This window comes from Myodes glareolus, chromosome 9 (assembly GCF_982192425.1).
Source record: "Myodes glareolus chromosome 9, mMyoGla1.1, whole genome shotgun sequence".
NCBI lineage: Eukaryota > Metazoa > Chordata > Mammalia > Rodentia > Cricetidae > Myodes > Myodes glareolus.
In genome coordinates, this window is record NC_142034.1 from 15,703,181 (window position 1) to 15,721,715 (window position 18,535).

General features: G+C 46.2%; 1 protein-coding gene and 1 long non-coding RNA gene across 3 annotated transcripts in view; both read left to right on the forward strand.

Moving 5' to 3' along the window:
* LOC125408026 (uncharacterized) overlaps window positions 1-7,388 on the forward strand; it is a 31,082-nt gene extending 23,694 nt beyond the window's left edge. For both annotated transcript variants that reach the window (XR_015003861.2, XR_007234339.3), the window contains exons 3-5: window positions 1,969-2,070; window positions 3,853-3,890; window positions 4,671-7,388. This is a non-coding gene — a long non-coding RNA (uncharacterized LOC125408026). The remainder of the gene's footprint in view (window positions 1-1,968; window positions 2,071-3,852; window positions 3,891-4,670) is intronic.
* An 8,405-nt stretch (window positions 7,389-15,793) lies between these two features.
* Window positions 15,794-18,535, forward strand: part of Smurf2 (SMAD specific E3 ubiquitin protein ligase 2) — a 96,138-nt gene continuing 93,396 nt past the window's right edge. The window contains exon 1 of the mRNA XM_048446025.3: window positions 15,794-15,920. Within this exon, the coding sequence (XP_048301982.1) occupies window positions 15,869-15,920 (52 nt within the window). The 5' untranslated portion in view covers window positions 15,794-15,868. The remainder of the gene's footprint in view (window positions 15,921-18,535) is intronic.

Genomic DNA, 18,535 nt, shown 5'->3' on the forward strand with positions numbered 1-18,535 from the left:
ACATAGCCCAGGCTAACCTTAAAGATAACTTTGCCTTTCTAAGTGTGATTGTCCTGCCTCCATCCCCAAGTGCTACGTCACTATCAAGCCCACCGTCAACCTTGGGCATGGAACCTGGCACCTCTTCCTAATCTCCAGGCCCTCTCTCACCATTTCTAGTGCTTAGTTTAAGTTGGGACACATCAGGTACTTGTGAAAGGAAACAAAGGAAACAAGCCTACGGGAAGTTGTTCTGGTAGAGGCCATCCCTGGTAGTAGCAAGTTTGCTTGAGGCTAGCCTGCAGTCTGAGTCCCTGTCCCCAAACAAAGCTGAATAGCCCCCCCAAACAAAACAAAACAAACAATAAAAGGATAGACAGCAGAGATGGGGCTATGTTCCTTCTGAGGATGGTGGTTGGGATGTGAGGTTTGGCGCTTGAGGCACCAGCCTGGGGTCATGGAGAGAATTTGGGGGAGCAGGCGGGTGAACAAAGGGAGATAGAGGCTTAAGAAAAAACAAGCCTATAAACCTGAGTGCTTGAATGAACTTCTGAACTACCGAAAGGCCAGTCATGGGAAACCCCTGAGTTATATGAGATGATAAATCTGTTTCCTCTTCCTCACTTGGGCTCCCTCCTCTTCTTTTCTTCTCCCTTCTCCCTCCCCTGACTGCTGTCTCCTTAGGTCTTTTGTATCCTGGGTTTTGCTATAGTCAAGACCTTTGATTTCTCATCCTCTTGCTCCCACATCCCAAAGGCTGAGAGTGTAGGTGTGCACCACCCTGCCTTCTTTATGTGGGGCTGGAAGCTAGAACTTCACCTGTGCTAGGTGGGTTCTCTACTCCCTGGCTACGTGCCCAGCACTAAATTATCTCTCTTAGAATAGCATCTAGCACAGTAAGCCCTCAATAAATACTGGTTCCTTTAATAATTATATTGAATTCTTTCCTTCAACTATTAACTGGTTTCTGATTTTGCAGGTGTTGGGGGGAGAATGATTAACTGAACCTTATTGATCTTCTCTGTTTTGGTGCCTTGTGGTTAGTGCAGGCTGACATAATACCCAGGGAACCAGTTGTCGATTGTTTGCTTGTGTGAAGAATTTTATCAGTGGGCTAGCGATGTATTTCAGTGGTAGAGTATCTGCCTAGCATGCATGAGGCCCTAGATTCAATTTCCAATATCTTTTTTTTCTTTTCTTTTTATCTATTCCCTCCCCCTGACAGAATTTCTCTATGTAACAACCCTGACTGTCCTGGAACTCACTTTGTAGACCAGGTTGACCTCATACTCACAGAGATCCACCTGCCTCTGCCTCCTGAATGCTGGGATTAAAGGTACATGCCACCATGCCCAGCTAATACCTTTTTATTTCTTTAAAGATTTATTTATTATGTATACAGAGGGCACCAAGTCTCATTATAGATAGTTATGAGCCACCATGTAGTTACTGGGAACTGAACTCAGGACCTCTGGAAGAGCAGCCAGTGCTCTTAACCTCTGAACCATCTCTTCAGCCCCATCCCTTGTCTCTTAAGAAAAGAAAAAACTTTATTAGCACACAACAAACACCCATTCATACAACTACTTTAGCATTTAAAAAAATAAAATTTAAATTTATTATTCTTCTGTGTTTGTGGATCACAATATCTGTGTAGCGGTCAAGGAACATTTTGGGGAGGTTAGTTCTCTTACTCTTTGTTTTAGGGCAGGGTCTCTCTTGTTTCTGCCATGCTGTGTACTCCAAGCTCGCCAGTCAGCAAGGTTCTAGGTGATGCTCCTGTCTCCACCTACCTCCCATCTTGCCATAGGCATGCAGGGATTACAGGAGCACACCATTGCATCTGGGTGTTTTATGTCTGGGGGTTGAACCCGGGTTGTTTCTTTTTGCTACTGAGTCATCTCACTGGCCCGCATTTTGCATTGAGCAAGTTCTATAGAGATGTCTATGGCTGCCACAATAAAATGTTTATCACCTGGCTTTTTGCAGCAAGAGTTTACAAACCCTGCCTGCTCCGGAGCCAACACGTCACTTCCTCAGTGATGATTCAGCTGGGACCTACTGACTGATGCGGAGGGCAGTGTCTACCAGGTAGACTGCGCTTTACTGGATGCAATCAGGATGCTGTGGGCAGGTGACTTAAAACCTGCCCCACACCTCATGGTAGCATAAGAATGGCCCAGTATAGGGCCTTCCATGGGATAATGGAGACCAGTTTTTACTGTCTCCAACTTTTGGGTAGTCTTCTTTTTAAAATTACTTTAATTTTTTTTTTTTTACATTTTACATGTATGAGTGCTTTGCTCATATGTATATCTATGTACTGTGTGTGTACCTGGTGCCCCTAGAGGCTAGAAGAGGACTCCAGATCCCCTAAAACTGGAGCTATGAGTAACTATGTGGTTCAGGGACTTGGATTTGGGCCCTCTGCAGCAGCAGCAAGTGCTGTAAACCCCTGAGCCGTCTCTCAAGCCCACGTTAGCTACTTTCCTATTGCTGTGATAAAGCACCAAGACCAAGACAATTTTGAGAAGAGAGAGTTTATTTGTACTTACAGCTCCAGAGGGTTAGAATCCGTGATGGTGGAGCAGAGGGTACAGACAGCAGGCATGGTGGCTGGGGCAGAAGTTGCCCCTCACATTTTGAACAGCCAGCGTGAAACAGAGAGAACAAACTATCTCAAGTCTTTTAACTCTCAAAACCCGCCTCCAGTGACACACTTTCTCCAGCAAGACCACGCCTCCTAAACACCCCAAACAGTGCCACGAACCAGGGGCCAAGCACTCAAACGCCCCAGACTATGGTGGAAAGTTCCCATTCGAACCATCACACTTCGTCTGTGTTGCCAATGCTCTTCTCAGACATCTGCCGCTGAGGACCCTAACACACGACCCAACAATGCCTGCTGTCCTAGTATCCAGTGGGAAGGAACTTTAAGAAAGATCTCTGTTTGACCATTTTCAGTGAAGCCGGAGAATCACTTTGAAAGGTACCTGAGGCATTAAAAAGCCACTCTAAGAAGCGATTTTTTACCCCTACCCCTCGTGTTGTGCCATGTTTGTTTTGGTCTTGAGACGGGATCTTAGGCAGCCTAGGCAAGCCTCTGACTTGCTAGCTAAGGATGGCCTTGAACTTCTGATCCTCCGACCTCTACTTCCAGAACTCAGAGATCACAAGCATGCGGGCCTCACTCCATCTGGTCCTTTGTACATTGTTTATAAAAGATGCGTACAGGACCGGAGAGATGGCGCAGTGGAAGAGCACGTACCGCCCTCCCAGAGGACTCAGGTGGCTCACAACCACTTACCACTCCAGCTCCAGGGGGATCGGCCTTCTCAAGCACCTGCGTTCATAAGCATAGTCTCACACAAGATCATTGAGCAATACAAACAACGTGCTTCCTTGGCATCCTTTTTGGTTGTTTTTACCTCCTCGACTGATTACACGCTCTGGGAACAGCAGTGAGAATCTCACATTCTTTGTAAATATCGTTTTGAATGCACGAACAGGAAAGTGTATTTGCTCTATGGTGGGGCTTGGGATTATTCCTCACACATATTTTTTTCTTTCTTCACATTTTTTTCACATATTCATATTATAAATGCATTTCTTTTTCTGTCACTGAATAACATGAAACATGAAAACCTGCACAGGAAGATTGCATGCCAAGTTCACGGTGGCTATTTTCCCCCAGGGAAAGATGAGAAGGAGGGAGGGGGAATTTTCATGTTTTTTAAATATAAAAACATCTGAAGAAAAAAAATAAAAGTTTTGGGAACACGATTTTCCATGGTTGCATAATAGTTTATCATATGACTATACCAATTATTTTTAAACCAATCTCTTTTTGTGCATTTTTATGCTTTTTTTCAGCTCATTCTCCTATGTAGCATCGGGCTGAATAATCTTGGGTAGGTTTTATGCATCTCTCTATTGTTTCCTTAGTCTTAGGTTCCTAGAGTGGAATTACAGGGTAGAACGTGTGTTTTGATATCTATTTGTAGATTCCTTTTTCAATAAGGTCCAAACCAATTCAGCGGGTAGGATTTTAAAGCCGCAAGAACAAGTCATAAAAAAGGAACAGCCACTGAGCCTTTCATACTGAAAACTATTCTTGAAAAATCCGAAGCTGGGTGTAGTGGGTGCGTCATGCCTGTAGTCCCAGCAGGGGAGGCTAAAGCAGGAGGACTGTCCAGGCCACCGTCATGTATGTCCACGGGTATGTAGTGAGCAGCGAGCCAGCCTGTGCTACAACAAACAGGCAAAACACCCCTCCCCACAAAACACCTGGACCAAACAAACAAAGACAAAACCCAAACAAACAAGCCAAAACCAAAAACGGACAGACCAACCAAAGGGAAACATCTTAGTTCTAGTCTTGCTCCTTCCTTCTCCCTCTCTCTCGTCCCTCCTCCCTGAGGTGTGCCCTTACTGTGCTGCCCAGGCTAGTCTTGAATTCCTGCCTCAACCTCCCCAGCAGTGGGGCTGCAGGCACATGCCACTGTAGTTGGCATGTTCTAGGGTCTTAATGTCTCTCTGAGGTAAGGAAATAGCTCCATAGGCACACTGTCCACTGTTTCAAGGAGTGGATACATTCTAGCATTTTCCTCTGTCATCATTAGGAAAAGACAAGATTATATAATTGTTTTGTAATGAATGATATTAAAAGTCATCGAATCTGTTTTCAATAGGGCTCTTCGATTCCAACTCACCTGGCTGTCAGTGTGTGTGACATCCCCCACTAAGGAATTCAACTTCCCTGGCTTCCAGAGGCCTCCAGTCCACCTGCCCTCTGGGTAGATTTTCCCTGCCGTCCATCTTGCTAGGACAACCTTCCATGGTGGAAGCATGGCCATAATACAGACCTACCTCAAAGAGAAGCCTAAACTTCTGGTCAGACATTTTAAAAATTACATTTTATTAATTGAGTGTGGTTTTGTTTTCTGTTTTTTGTTTTTGTTTCGTTTTGAGATAAGGTTTCTCTGTGTAGCCCTGGATGTCCTGGAACTTACTCTGTAGACCAGGCTGGCCTCTAACTCAGAGGTTGCTGATCTTACTAACTCTTGAGTGCTTCTCGGACATTTTAAGGGTGCTGCCTTGAAGAGCAAGGTTTCACTATGCTGACCTGGAACTCGCCGTCCTATTGTCTCAGTCTTCCGAATGCTGGGATTACAAGTGCGCATGATGACACCGCGTCTTTTCAAGATGACAAGTGCCAGGCAGATGGCTCAGTGAAAGCAGCTGCAGAACAAGCAAGCATGAAGACCCAAGTTCAGTCCCCCAGAAGGCACGTAAAAAAGCCAGCCAGGAAGCCTGGGTATGGCGGCCCACACCTTTAATTCTCAAGAGACAAAGACAGGTGAATGTCTGTGAATCTGAGGCCTGGTCTAGCAATCTGGCTCCAGGTTCAGTGAGAAACCTTGTCTCAAAAGTAAGGTAAAAAGTAATTGAGGAATACATCTGAGACTGACTTCCAGTCTACATGCACAGGCATGCACACATAGACACGCATACAAAGAGGCATGAGTGCACACATGTGTGTGCATGCACACACACACATACACACACACAAAGATAACATCTGCCTATTTTTTAAATCTAGAGGAATGAAGATAGAAGATGAACTCCAGTTATTTCATTCAATTACCTACGATTAGCCAAAACGACATACCTCTAAGAAATACAGTAGCAGGTGAATGCACACTAAAATATTGTCATCGATCAAGTCGTTAATTACATTATGTAAAGGATGCACAAGATTTGCCTGTCTTCTGCTTTGGCGTGGCACACAAACTGGAAGACTTATCCTGCAGGTGGGGAGAGAAATGAACCAGGAATCTGGAAGATGGGAGTCTTTGGGTGGAGCTGAGGAGAAGGAAGCGAAGCTGAAGAGGCAGCCAGAGGCTAGGTAATGCCAGGAACGCCACTCAGAGCAGTTTGGGTTGGACCCAAAAGGCAAGAGCAGCCTTTGAGAGGTTTTTTTGTTTTGTTTTGTTTTAATTAAAACAGTGGTTTGACACTGACACATGGCTTAGGAGTCACGTTGATCTCATTTTGGCCCAGAGTCTCTGCATTACCCATAGAGACCGCATCACACAAATATTTCCCCATCCCCTCCCCTGCCCTTGGAGAATCATGTTGTTGCTACTACAGTGTGGATTTTGAAGCTGATTGGAAACGACTTCCTTTTGGTCTGCTCATGTAGTGCGGTTGTCCAAAGTAGTTGACTCGGACTGATGCCTTGCTCCCTTTCCCTGGGGGCGGAGACTGCTACCTCATCTCCAAAAGATGTGTTGCTTCATGGTATCGGCTTACAGCACAGCACGCACAGATAAGTCTGCAAACATTTCACTGTAATACTTCCATGCTGAAATCACCAAATTGGCTTTGGAAAATATGCAATCTCTTCAAATTACATTTTCTTTCAGCTTCAGAACTCAGTCAAACAAGCTAGTTTGTACTTTAGACATTTGAAAATGGGTACCCAAAATGACCTTGGGTTTCATGAGTCTCTGTTTGGGAAACAAAGCAAAACAAAACGGAAAGGCACAGTATTGGGACTGGGGAGATGGCTCAGTGGGTAAAATGCCTGCTAAGCAAGCATGAGGATGCGAGTTCGGATCCCCAGTGCTCTTGAACACTCACATCCAGGTAGTACTTGCTGGGCTGTAACCTCCTAACTACGGAGGTGAAAACAGGCAGATCTCAGCAGCTAGCTGGAAAGCTGGGCTAGCTGAAAAGGTGAGGGCTACACCCAACGAGAGGCCTTATCTCAAAAGATATGGTAGAGAGTCACAGAGGAAGACAGCCGATTTGACATCTAATTTCTACCTGCACATGTACAGGCAAGTGCACACATGTACACTACACATGCATACACCACACATGCATACACTGCACACATGCAAGTGTCATAGTGTGAAAGCCAGGAATAACGGCAATCAGCTGTGTGATGCTCCCCTGTGCCTTGTCACCTGTATCTGAGATGGTACAGAAAGGACTTAGAACTTGGTGTTTCTCGGAGCGTCCACGGAAAAGTATTCCAAATTGGATGGCCCCAAAATAACTGGAATTTATTCCCCCACAGTTCTGTCTTCCCCCGTCCCCCAGTCCCCCAGGGCCTTGAGCACATGAGTCAACTCCCATAGTTCTGAAGGCAGAAGGCACAAAGTCAAGGAGTTCTGTGATGGCTAAGCTTGGCTGTTGACACACATAAGAGAGCCCTCCATTGAAACATTTGCCTGCCTCAGGTTGGCAATGCCTGGGGAGCCAATCGTTACAGGTGGACCAGCACGCTGTGGATGGGTTCATCCATAGGCCGGTGGACCTGGAGGCAGTAGGATGGTAATAAAACAGAAACACAGGCCTGAAAGCAAGTAGCTACTAAGCAGTGTTCCTCTATTGATTCTACTTCAAACCCTGTCCTGACTTTCCTCAATGATGAACTATGACTTGGAAGTGTTAGCTCAAATAAACCCTTTCCTTCCTAGCTTAGTTTTGGACAATTATTGTTTTATTTATTAATTTTAATTATTAATGTTTAATTTAATATTTAATCATTAATAAATTAATTTATTAATTTTCCAATTAATGTCTTTTTGGTGCTTGCCCTGGAACTAGCTCTCGTAGATCAGGCTGGCCTCGAACTCACAGAGCTGTCTAGCTCTCTTGTCTCTTGGACACTACTTTGAAATCTCAGTTTTAACACTTAGTTGGAGGGTATGACGGTCAATTTAAGGCAAAATGATGTAGACATGACGAGATTGGTAGTGGGTTCTTGTGGAAGTTTCTTCTGTTCTAAGGTGAGATAGTTAGAGCTGAATTAACCGAGCTGTAGAAAGAGGTTGGAGAACTGGTTGAATCAGGCCCATTCTTCTAAAAGGTTATACAGGCAAAATTGGATGTTGGGCAGAAGCTAGAGGGCAAGAAACATTTTGGAAGCCCATGGTACCTGGTTATCACCCCTGATCCCCACAGTCCAACATGCACGTAACACAGCAGCTTTCATCATTTTAGAAACTTTTGAGGTATTTTTTCAGTGTGTGCATGTGTGTGTGTGCGTGTGTATATGTGTGCGCGTGCATGCGTGTGTGTGTGTGTGTGTGTGTGTGTGTGTGTGCGTGCATACTGGGAAGTGGATATCAAAGAACAACTTGCAGGAGTCATTTTCTCCCTTTACCACGTGAGTCCTGGAGATCAATTCTAGGTCATCAGACTTTGGGACAGGTGCCCTTACTCACTAAGCCATCTTGCTGGTCTCTTTTTCAAAATTTAATAAACATATTTTAAAAAGTTAATAACAGCCTGGTCCACAAGAACTAATTCCAGGATAGGCAAAGCTCCAAAGCTACAGAGAAACCCTGTCTCGGAAAAAAACCAAAAAAACAAAAAACAAAGAAACAAAACAAAAAAAAAAAACCAAACCAAACCAAACAAAAAACCCAAACAAACAAATAAAACATTAATAAAAGAACTTGAATTCTACATTTTAACTCAGCATATCCAAAACATTATTTCAAAGTCATAGTTATAGAAATATTAAGTAAAATATTTTGAATTTTCCTCCTTTGCTGAGTCCAACACGCACTCCAGACTTGCAGCATTACACCACAAGCCACGGATACACATGCATGGGCAAGCGGTTGCTTCAGAGTCTGGCTGGAGCACCTGTGCTTGGGAGGGTCCAAGCCGTGGGCTGCCAGTTCTGGGGACAATTAGAAGCCTTTGGGACTCCAGAGGCTGCAACAGAAGGATTGAAAGTTTGAGGCCAGCTCAGGCTACATAGAAAATAAAAAATAAATTAAAAGTAGCCTTTGGGGATGAGCTTAGGTCATATCTCAAGAGAAAAAGGGCTTCCAGCTAGAAAGTGGAGGCAACAGCCAGGTGGTCCGTTTAAACCTTCCTAAGGGAAGGGGAGGATGTTGGTTCCTTTGGTAGATTCTGTTCTAGTTTATTTTTCTGTGGCTCTGATAAACATGGGCAAAAGCAACACAGGGAGCAAAGGGTTTATTTCAGTTTACACGTCCAGGTCACAGTCCATTATTGAGGAAAGTCAGGGCAGGATTCGTCGCAGAAACTACAGAGGAACTGCTTTCTGGCTTGCTTGCTGGTTCACGCTCAGCTAGCTTGCTTTTTTTCTTCCTTCCTTCCTTCTTTCCTTCCTTCCTTCCTTCCTTCCCCCTCCTTCCTTCCTTTACTATTTTATATGTATGATTGTGTGTGTGTGTGTGTGTGTGTGTGTGTGAGAGAGAGAGAGAGAGAGAGAGAGAGAGAGAGAGAGAGAGAGAGAGAAAGAGAGAGAGAGAATATGTATGTATATGCAGCACATGCATCAGAGGTCAGAAGAGGGTATTGGATCCACTGGAGTCAAATGCAGTCGTGAGCTCATTGGATTCCAGGAACTCAGGTTCTCTGAAAGAGCAGTAACCACTTTTCACCATCCAAGCCATCTCTTGAGTCCCCCACCTAGGTTTTATACAGCCCCCGGCCTGCCTGTCTAGGGATAGTGCTGCCCACAGTGGTCTGAGCCCGCCCACAGTGGTCTGAGCCCGCCCACAGTGGTCTGAGCCCGCCCACAGGATTCATCAACCGAGACTATTCCTCACAGGCCTTCCTACAGATCCGTCTGCTGACGGCAATTCTTTAATTGCCCTTCTCCCTTCCCAGGTGGTTCTATGTCATGTCAAACTGACAAAAAACTAACCAGGTTAGAGCTTCTGGGGATGAAATACAAGCGCACACCTGGTTAGATGCACTGGCAGGGAACCTGTCACTCTCTCCATCTCCTTCATGAGAGTTTAGAAGTCCGAGGGCTCCTCCCTGTCTGCTGTGCCGGTCTGCTTCTACAGACCTATCTCTCATCTATTTGAAAGGCCGATGGTTTTACAACGGGCTTCAGCTGCCAACTCTACAATCTTTCAGTTCAGCTCCCCACAGCGAGTCTGCCAGGGTCCCCACCTAACACTCCAAGTGCAGAGAATCAGATTGGCTTCTTGGTTAGCCATCTCCAAATCAGTTGCCGTCACACCCACCTACTATAAATATGGCTACCCAGGATTTTTCCTTATGTGAGGTCATGCTTCTCACAGTGTCTTCTCTGCTCCAGTAGCACTGGGAATGCAAATCCATGGTCCCAGACCAATGACTCATTAGTACCTCTAGAGTGGAGCTCAAGGTACCATCTTATAGCCATGAACCCGATCAGAGGTGTTTAGGAACATCAGTTTAGTATACCAAGATAGAGAATAAGAAACAAATGCATGGGGGTTGGGGGTCCACAGACCTGGAGAGACGGGGGAAGGGGATGGGACTCTAGTTTCCATCTTGGAGCCCAGATCCTCTGTGAACAGAGGCCACAGAACATCTCAGAATGTGACTTAACCATAAACACTGTTGGACAGGACTAGTCGATAATGATCCTATGAGGACAAAGGCAGAAGCAAAGAAGAATGATGGGTGGTGGGAGAGGGAGGCTCACACTGACAACGACAACTACCAGGGGCTGTTTTATCAGTGAGGAGTGAATCTGGAAGCAGCTAGACCAGCCCGGAATTCACTAAACAGTTCAGGTTGGCCTTGAACTTGAGGTAATCCTCTACTTCTGCCTCAGGACTGCAGAGATATTAGGTGTGCCTTATCTTGTCCAGTGACAGCATAGTGTTAAGCTGAATTCACAACATTTAAGAAATGAAAAAGTTGACTTTTAGAAAGTGGTATAAACTGAGTGAGTACCTGATGCTTTCTTTTCCCATGGCACATACGCTGTATGAAATTAGAAATTCACACTATCAAAATAGCTTTGCAGGAGTGCCATTATTAACATAACCTTACTTCAGACACTATTTTTTTTTAGCGGTGGAGACACTACTTCCATGTAAGAATATATTTATGGCTGGAACAGAAGAAATACCAAGTCCAGAGAGCAAGCATTTTCTTGCAAAAGTCACATCAAATTTAACATTAGCCCAGGAAAACTGAAACATGTCTTTTAAAACAAGGATTTAAAAATTCTTGTAACTTGTGTGTAGATTTTCATCCCTGGTCTAGGGTACCATTATAAAGGATACCATGCTAAGTGATTAGTAAAACACGTAATAAAATGTATAAATCTTTTGGTTAAAAAGGTTTCGCATATGCTGTTATAGTATATTCATCTTTAAATTTTTTATCTATCCACTGTGTATCTATGTCTATGTGTGGGTAGGAGCATGCCGGAGGATAGCTTTCTGCTCCTCTTTCTGTTGGTTAGGGCCCAGGGTGCAGACTCAGGTCCCAGGGCGTACGAACAAGAGCTATTACCTGCTGCTCTCGCTCTCTCATCCAAGTTACAGCATTTTTATCGGAATTTTTGTTAAGTGGTACTTATGGGAAAAATATTTCTCCATCTGTCTATCTATGGTATGCATGCATGTGTATATGTATGCACATGTGCATATACGCAGGTGTGCATGCATGTGCTTATAGAAGCAGAAACGGATGGTGGGTGTTTTTCCGAGGCAGGGTCTCTGTTGATGAACCCAGAGCTTGCTGGATTTGGTAGTCTAGTTAGCCAGTTTGCCCTGGGGATTCCCTGTCTCTGCCACCTGAGCTCTGTGCCTGCAGGTTTGCACCATGCCTTCCTGGCTTTTATGTGGGCTCTGGGAATTCAGATTCTGGTCCTCACACTTGGGTTCTATGAACTTTAGCCTCTTAGCCATCTCCTCTGCCTCAAGGTTGATTTTATTGGTATGAAATTGGTGGTGTTAGTATACTTGAGATGAATGCTTAAACCAATGATTCCATAAAAGGTTCACAATACAATCCTGCAGAGAGCATATTAGAGGCCACAAGGGAACAAAATGGCTTTGAAAAGCTTTCTGCAATTCCCGTACATATCAAAGGTATGTGCTCTCACAATTTACGTTGGAAATGGGTTTCGACTTCAGGGAAAAAGCAAAGCATGATTTCCTCAAAATTTATTCTTCTTCCTTTCTTCGTCCTCAAAATGATGTCTAAATTGCTGCTGTGATGAAGCATGGGGCGCATCTAATGCTGACCTTGAATCTGATGAGACTCAAGTTTCTCCTAGCAGTGTAATTTAGATGGGGCAGGTGTTCTCAAAGCATGGCACCCTGTTGGGCAGAACTGCATCACAATGGCAACTGTATTACCTGGGTGAGGTGGCTCAGGTCCACAAACTCAGCAATCTGGCCGCTGGGGCAGGAGGATTGCAGTGAGTTTGAAGTCGGCCTGGTTGCTGTGAGTTCCTAGCAGTCCAAACTACATAGTGAAGCCTGTCTCAAGGAAACCCCAAACCATGGCTGGGTATAATTCAATGGCAGAGTGCCTGCCTAGCAGACAAAAGCCCTGGGTTTCATCTCTCGTGCGGGTGGGCAAGGGAGAAGGGAGGAAATGACAGGGCCTCTGGAGACAGACCTTGCAAGCCTGCTGAACTGAGTTTGATGTAAAGGTGGAAGGAGATAACTGACTCTACAAAATTATCCCTTCACCCACATGCACATGCACGCATACGCATACGCACGCACCCTCCTGCCTCCCCCATACACACTAACAATGAATGAATAAGTAAATACCAGAGTTCTGCTTTAGACTGCCCCCCTCAGCCCCACTTCCAGGTGGAGGATGCAGCCGTCTGTGTTTAACAAGTTCTCCAGGTGATGCTGCTCAAGTTCAAGACCCATGGCTGATAAACGAGGTGGATCTGGGTGCTTTTTAAAACAATTTATTTATGTATATTTGTGTTTTGCCTTCATGTACCTGTGTGCATCACATGTTCTGTGCTTGGTGCCCATGGAGATTAGAAGATGGTGTTGTATCCCCTGGAACTGGAGTTACAGATGGTTGTGAGCTACCATGTGGGTGCTGGGAACTAAGATCATCTGCAAGAGCAAATTCTCTTAACCACCAAGTCATCTCTCCAGCCCACACTGAATGGTTTTAAAGCATTATATTTAGGGAAGTCGAAACAAAATGGCCTGAATATTATGCCTATACCAATTTTCCTGAGCTGCCACATATTTGGAGGTATTGCTTCAAATTCACAAGTCGGTCTGCCTCCTCCACTCCCCCAATCCCCTGCCGGGTTCCCCACCATTTTTTGATATCTTAACTTCCATTTCCCAATACAAAGCTAGAGATTATGCTAGTGGGTGGTTGGGAACAAAGTGTGTGTCGCAAGAAGCAGGCAAATGTGAATGCATACCTCAGCTTGCTCTGTTATTGTCACAACCCAGCTTCTGAAATAGTGATGTAGCTATTGTTCTATTGCTACAGTAACTACTGTAGGGATTGTTTCCTGGGCTTCAGATCTTACATAGCACAAAGAAGTATTTCTTAGGGCCCTGTTCATTGCTTTGCGAATAATAAGCACTCTTCATCTCTTGATTGAATTTCTACAGCTGTCCCTTGTATTTTAAGTCTTACTGCTAGAACTTATGATTTTGGGATCACTTTAATCCGTAGGAGTGTATTCAGACCTAGGAAACGCTTTTGGATTTCATCTGGAGAATGAAATGACTTAACTGATAGATTGAAAGCAACCATTTACAAAGTTTAGGATTTAAAATGTATTAGACTTCAATGAACAGTTTAAACTGTATTAATGTTATAACAGCCTTAAGCAAATCTAACATGAATACAAATCCATGTTCTTGAGTTTCCATTGTTACTCTTGTGGGCACATGTGACTTGTACTCTCAGTGTAAACCCTGCGCTGCATTTAAACTCTTCCATGTTACATGATCATCACAATTGCCATTTAGATGGTTGCATAAAATGTGTACCCGGGGCTAGAGAGATGATTCGACAATTAAGAATAATGGCTGTTCTTACATAGGACCCCGATTCAATTCCCAACATCCACATAACAGCTCACACCTGTCTGTAACTCCAATTCCAGAAGATCTGACACTCTCATATAGACATACACACAGGCAAAACACAAATGCACATAAAATAAATACATCTTTTTTTAAAAATGTGTGGCAGAGCCCCCCGAGGTCCGGAGGGGGAGCGGAAGGAGGAGGAACATGAAAGACGAAATCAGTACTGCGAGGGATGCTATCACCCACTGATACAAGGGAACGGATCTGATGAGAATTTACCAGGGCCAGTTGGACTGGGACTGAACGAGGACGTGATCTAGCCAGATTCTCGAAATTTGGCCGGATTCTCTGACTGTGGCTGGCCTGGGGTCTTTCTGAAATGCCATTGACTATGACACTGGGACCTGTTTCCTCTGCATATGCTGGATTTTGGGGATCCAGTCTGTTTGGACACTCGCCTTCCTGGACCTGGAGGGAGGGGGAGGGAGCTGCAGCTTCCCACAGGGCAGGAAACCCTGACTGCCCTGGGGGACGGAGGGGAAGGAGGGGGGGAGTGGGGGGAGTGGGAGGGTGTTGGGAGGGGGGGCGGAAATGGAAACTTTTATAATTTAATAAAATTTACTAAAAAATTAAAAAAAAAAAACAAATAAAAATGTGTGGCAGCTGGGTGGTGGTGGCATACGTCTTTAATCCCAGCACTTGGGAGGCAGAGGCAGATGGATCTCTGTGAGTTTGATGCTAGCCTGGTCTACAGAATGAGTTCCAGGACAGCCAGGATTTTCACAGAGAAACCATGTCTCCAAAAGTAAAATAAAATAAAATAAAAGTGTAGCGATTGATATAATTCACTATTAGGCTGTATCAACCTTGCAAACAAAAAACAAAATTAGAAATTAAAAAATACTTTATTATTTATTTGTCAAGAATAAGTTCATATTAGTGTAGTTACAGCGTCAGAGTGTTGTTCACACTCATTTTCTTTTTTCCTCCTGGGATAGCAAAAATACAGTATTGCATTTGCTTTTCACAGTGCCCACCTATCTTGTTCACAATCCTTGGCGGTGTTTGTATCATCTCCCTGTGCTTGGTCTGCTGCTGGAAAGAGAAGAGCCCGGGCAGAGGTAGGTAACCAGATCTGGTCCACCAGGTGAGTCTGTGGAGGTGGCAATTACAATACTGAGAGCTAAGCACTCCTGGGAATTTGCTGGAACGTTCGGTGTGTGTGTGTGTGGGGGGGTAGCGTCTAGTCGACTTAATTCTTCTAACTCGAGTCTAACTTTACTCTCGCCAGACTTTCAGGGCGCGCAGTGGGCGTCTAACATGGGCAGTCTGCCCTGCAGGGACACAGGCTCTCTTTTAGTGAGCTGGTCAGCAGACCCTCCTGGTGCCACAGAGCCGGCGCCGGGGCGGTGGAGTTCGGAGCTGGGTCTGGGCCGCGGCGCACGCGCTCCCTGCGGCCCGTGCCCAGTCCGGCCTTCCTCCGGAGCCCCGGGCGCAGGAGACCTCGCCCACAACCCCGCCTCCGCCATCGCCCCGCCCACTAGGCCCCCGTCCCGCCTGCGGCCCCGCCCCCCGTCTCCTCCCCGCCCCCAGGAGCCGACGAGTGGCGGCGGCGGCGGCCCCAGGACCCGGTTCCCTCAGACAAGAGGGCGGGTGGAGGAGGAAGCGGCCGAGCACCCGCCCGCCTCAGCAGACTTCGCGCCGTCGGCTCCCGGGCCTTGCGGCACCGAGAAGGAGAAGCCGAGGCGGGCCGCGAGGAGAGGAGGCGGCGGGGGCGCGGGGCGGAGGCGGCGCGGCCGGCCGCGGCTGCCGCTTTGTTGTGCGCGGCCCGGGCCGAGGAAGCAGAAGTGGGAGGAGGGGGGAGCTCTGCGTCCCGCTCCCTCCGCGGCTCATGGCGATGGCGCTCGGCACATCCGGGACCCTCCGGCCCTGGCGGCCGCGGCGCGGGCTGTTCGGGCCCCGGTCCCGGCCGCTGTGGTGACTCCTCCGCGTCTCGCCGTCGTCCCAGCCCAGCCCGCCCGCTCGCCACCACCACCGCCGCCGCCGCCTCCCCTGCCGCCGGGGACATGTCTAACCCCGGAGGCCGGAGGAACGGGCCCGTCAAGCTGCGCCTGACAGGTGAGCTGAGCGGGCGGCTGCGGCGGCACCCGTAGCCGGGCCGAGGGCCGGGGTCGCGCTCGGTGGTGCGTTGGAGGGGAATGCGGGCGTGGGAAGGCCTAGTTCGGGGAGGCATTGGAGAAGCACTTAAGCGGGCTCGGGAAATTCTTCAGAACGCCGAGTGGGGCCCGTGGGGCTCCCGTGGAGGGCGGGTTTGAGCTCCCGACGTCTCGTTTCCCCGGGTCACGGGCGCCGCGTCTGGGCTGCTGCCCAGGTGGGGTCGGGAAGGGGATTACCGAATCCGGTCGCTGGCTGCGGACAGTGAACACTCCTTAAATATAGAGCGCTTGCCGGGGGGAACGAGTGTGTGTGTTCCCCGGTTGTTAACGTGAACCCCCGCCTATGCCCGGGTGTGAAACCTTTACTCTCCAGCTGCCAGCCTCTGTGGCCAGCGCCACACACCTTCAACGCACGACTCTGGGAGGGCCCGAGACTGTGGTTGGCTTTTCCGGTGTGTCTGCCTGATCCCACGACTCCCGGCTCATTGTACCCTCTGTGTTTTGGAAGTGGTTTGATTGCAGGGTAGCATGTTTGGGGTTGTTCCTTGTAGGCCGCAGGACTGGTGGCTCACGTCTGTAATTCCAGACCTGGTTTCGAAACGCTGGACTTGGGATGCATCTCCAAGCCTGGGCTCATGCAAACTCCGAAGCGAACTTTCTCCGGTTCTCGCCACGCTCCGCACCCTTTTTTAACGGGGAAAGAATGCTCCCAGGGATTCGTTAAAGAGAAGGCAGAGCTGTCGATGTTCCCAGGTGCAGTTAGCGAGTTGCTAACACGCTACAGGTGTAATTTGCTTACGCTGCCACTTCTTCCGTGGCTACAGCACCCTCATTTTCAGGAAAAACTATTCAGTTTGAAGAGTGTAATTGAAGCTACTGCCTCAATGCTAGTCTCGTCATTATCAGAAGTAAACTGTCCGCATTTATTATATTCAGAGGGGTGATGAGAGAGCGCGCATTTTGCAGGGGCTTCGTATGCATTTGTGCCAGTGAAGAATAAACTGTAATTACATTTGCCCACACTAAACTTTGAAATTTGTGTGGATGAATTTTGTAGTTGAGTGCTTGTGTGTTAAATGCCAGTCCATGGACTGCTTTCTCGATAACTTGCAGTGGATTTGGTGTTTGAGAATTTAGCTTGAATGTCTGTTGGCTACAGCTTAAAAATACTTTACTTTTGGGGCTGGAGAGATGGCCCGGTAGTTAAGAGTGTATCCTGTTCTGGAAGAGGACCTGAGTTCTAGTCCCAGCACCTCCACCCCAGTCCTTTGCTCACTACCACCTGTAACTCCTAAGGGATTTGATCACCTGACCTCCCACAGGCACCTTCACTCATGTACACATACCACCCCTACCCCCAGGAATTAAAAATATATTCATATTGCTGACCTGAAAGTGTTTTTCCCCTAGGGAAAATTACAAGGCGTTATTAACTGTTTCTTAATGGAAAAGCTATATTTGGGGATGCTTTTCTTTCCATCTTTTTGTCTTTATCTGGGGGGAGTCAGTGGAACACAGTTATAAAGGATCTTTGCTGCTCTAGTTTATCTATTACTGTTCTTACTAGGCAGGGCTGTGTCAATAATTACAGAAAGAAATAGTGAGTGTAGGTGTGCAAAACGGTCAGAAATAGGCTGTTATTTATTTCCTTCTAGGATATATACATGGGAGAGGAAAGAGGGATTTTGATTTTCTTTGGATAAAATGAGTTTGAGCTTTTCATTCGTGCGTGCGTGTATTTGTGTCTGTCTGTCTGTGTCTGTGTGTCTGTGGTGGGGTATCATGACCATGGAGCACACGTGAAGGTCACAGGATAATTTGTGGGACTTCTGTCCTCCTACCTTGTGAGTCCTGCCAATCAAGCTTAGGTTGTCAGGCTTGAGAGAACTGCCTTTGCTCCTTCAGCCATCTCAGTGTTTTGAGGGCTACCGTGATTTAGGAGATCTTATATTTATGTTTATCCATCATTCTTTGCTGCATATGATAGTTTCCAAAATTCACGAGTGAAGTTTGTTCGGCTAATGTGATAACTACCGCTCTACAGAAACCTCCCATGAAAGGGAAAAGATCACACTTAGTTTTTGAGCAAGAGGATACATTAGACTAAATTTATAGAGTGATTTTGTATACTTAGCTTTTTCTGAGGAATTTTAAATACTCTGTCCTCTCCTCTTAATTGTAAAAACAGTTTGAACAGTTGAACTGCTCTCAGTTTCTTAAAGCCATTGGGAATTTGCCTGTGAATAGTTTTCTCAAAGTCTGACAAATATTAAAAACATTGTTTTCCGTTTGATTACATGTGGTGGAATCTCCTGTTTTGCAAGAAGCTTTTAACTTATATTTTTCATTTTTGTTCATCATTTACAAATTAAATACTATAGATTTTAACAAATAGATCTCAAGAGCTGGATTCAATTAGCAGCTTTTTAGGACACAAACATAAAAGGGTTAGATGGAAAAGATTGTTTTGACTGACTGGATAAATGACAGGGCTGTGTTTGATGTGCGTCCAGGAATTGGTCTGGAGCTGGTGCCCAACTTCTCAGTCCATCGTGAGAAGCCAAATAAAATATTTAA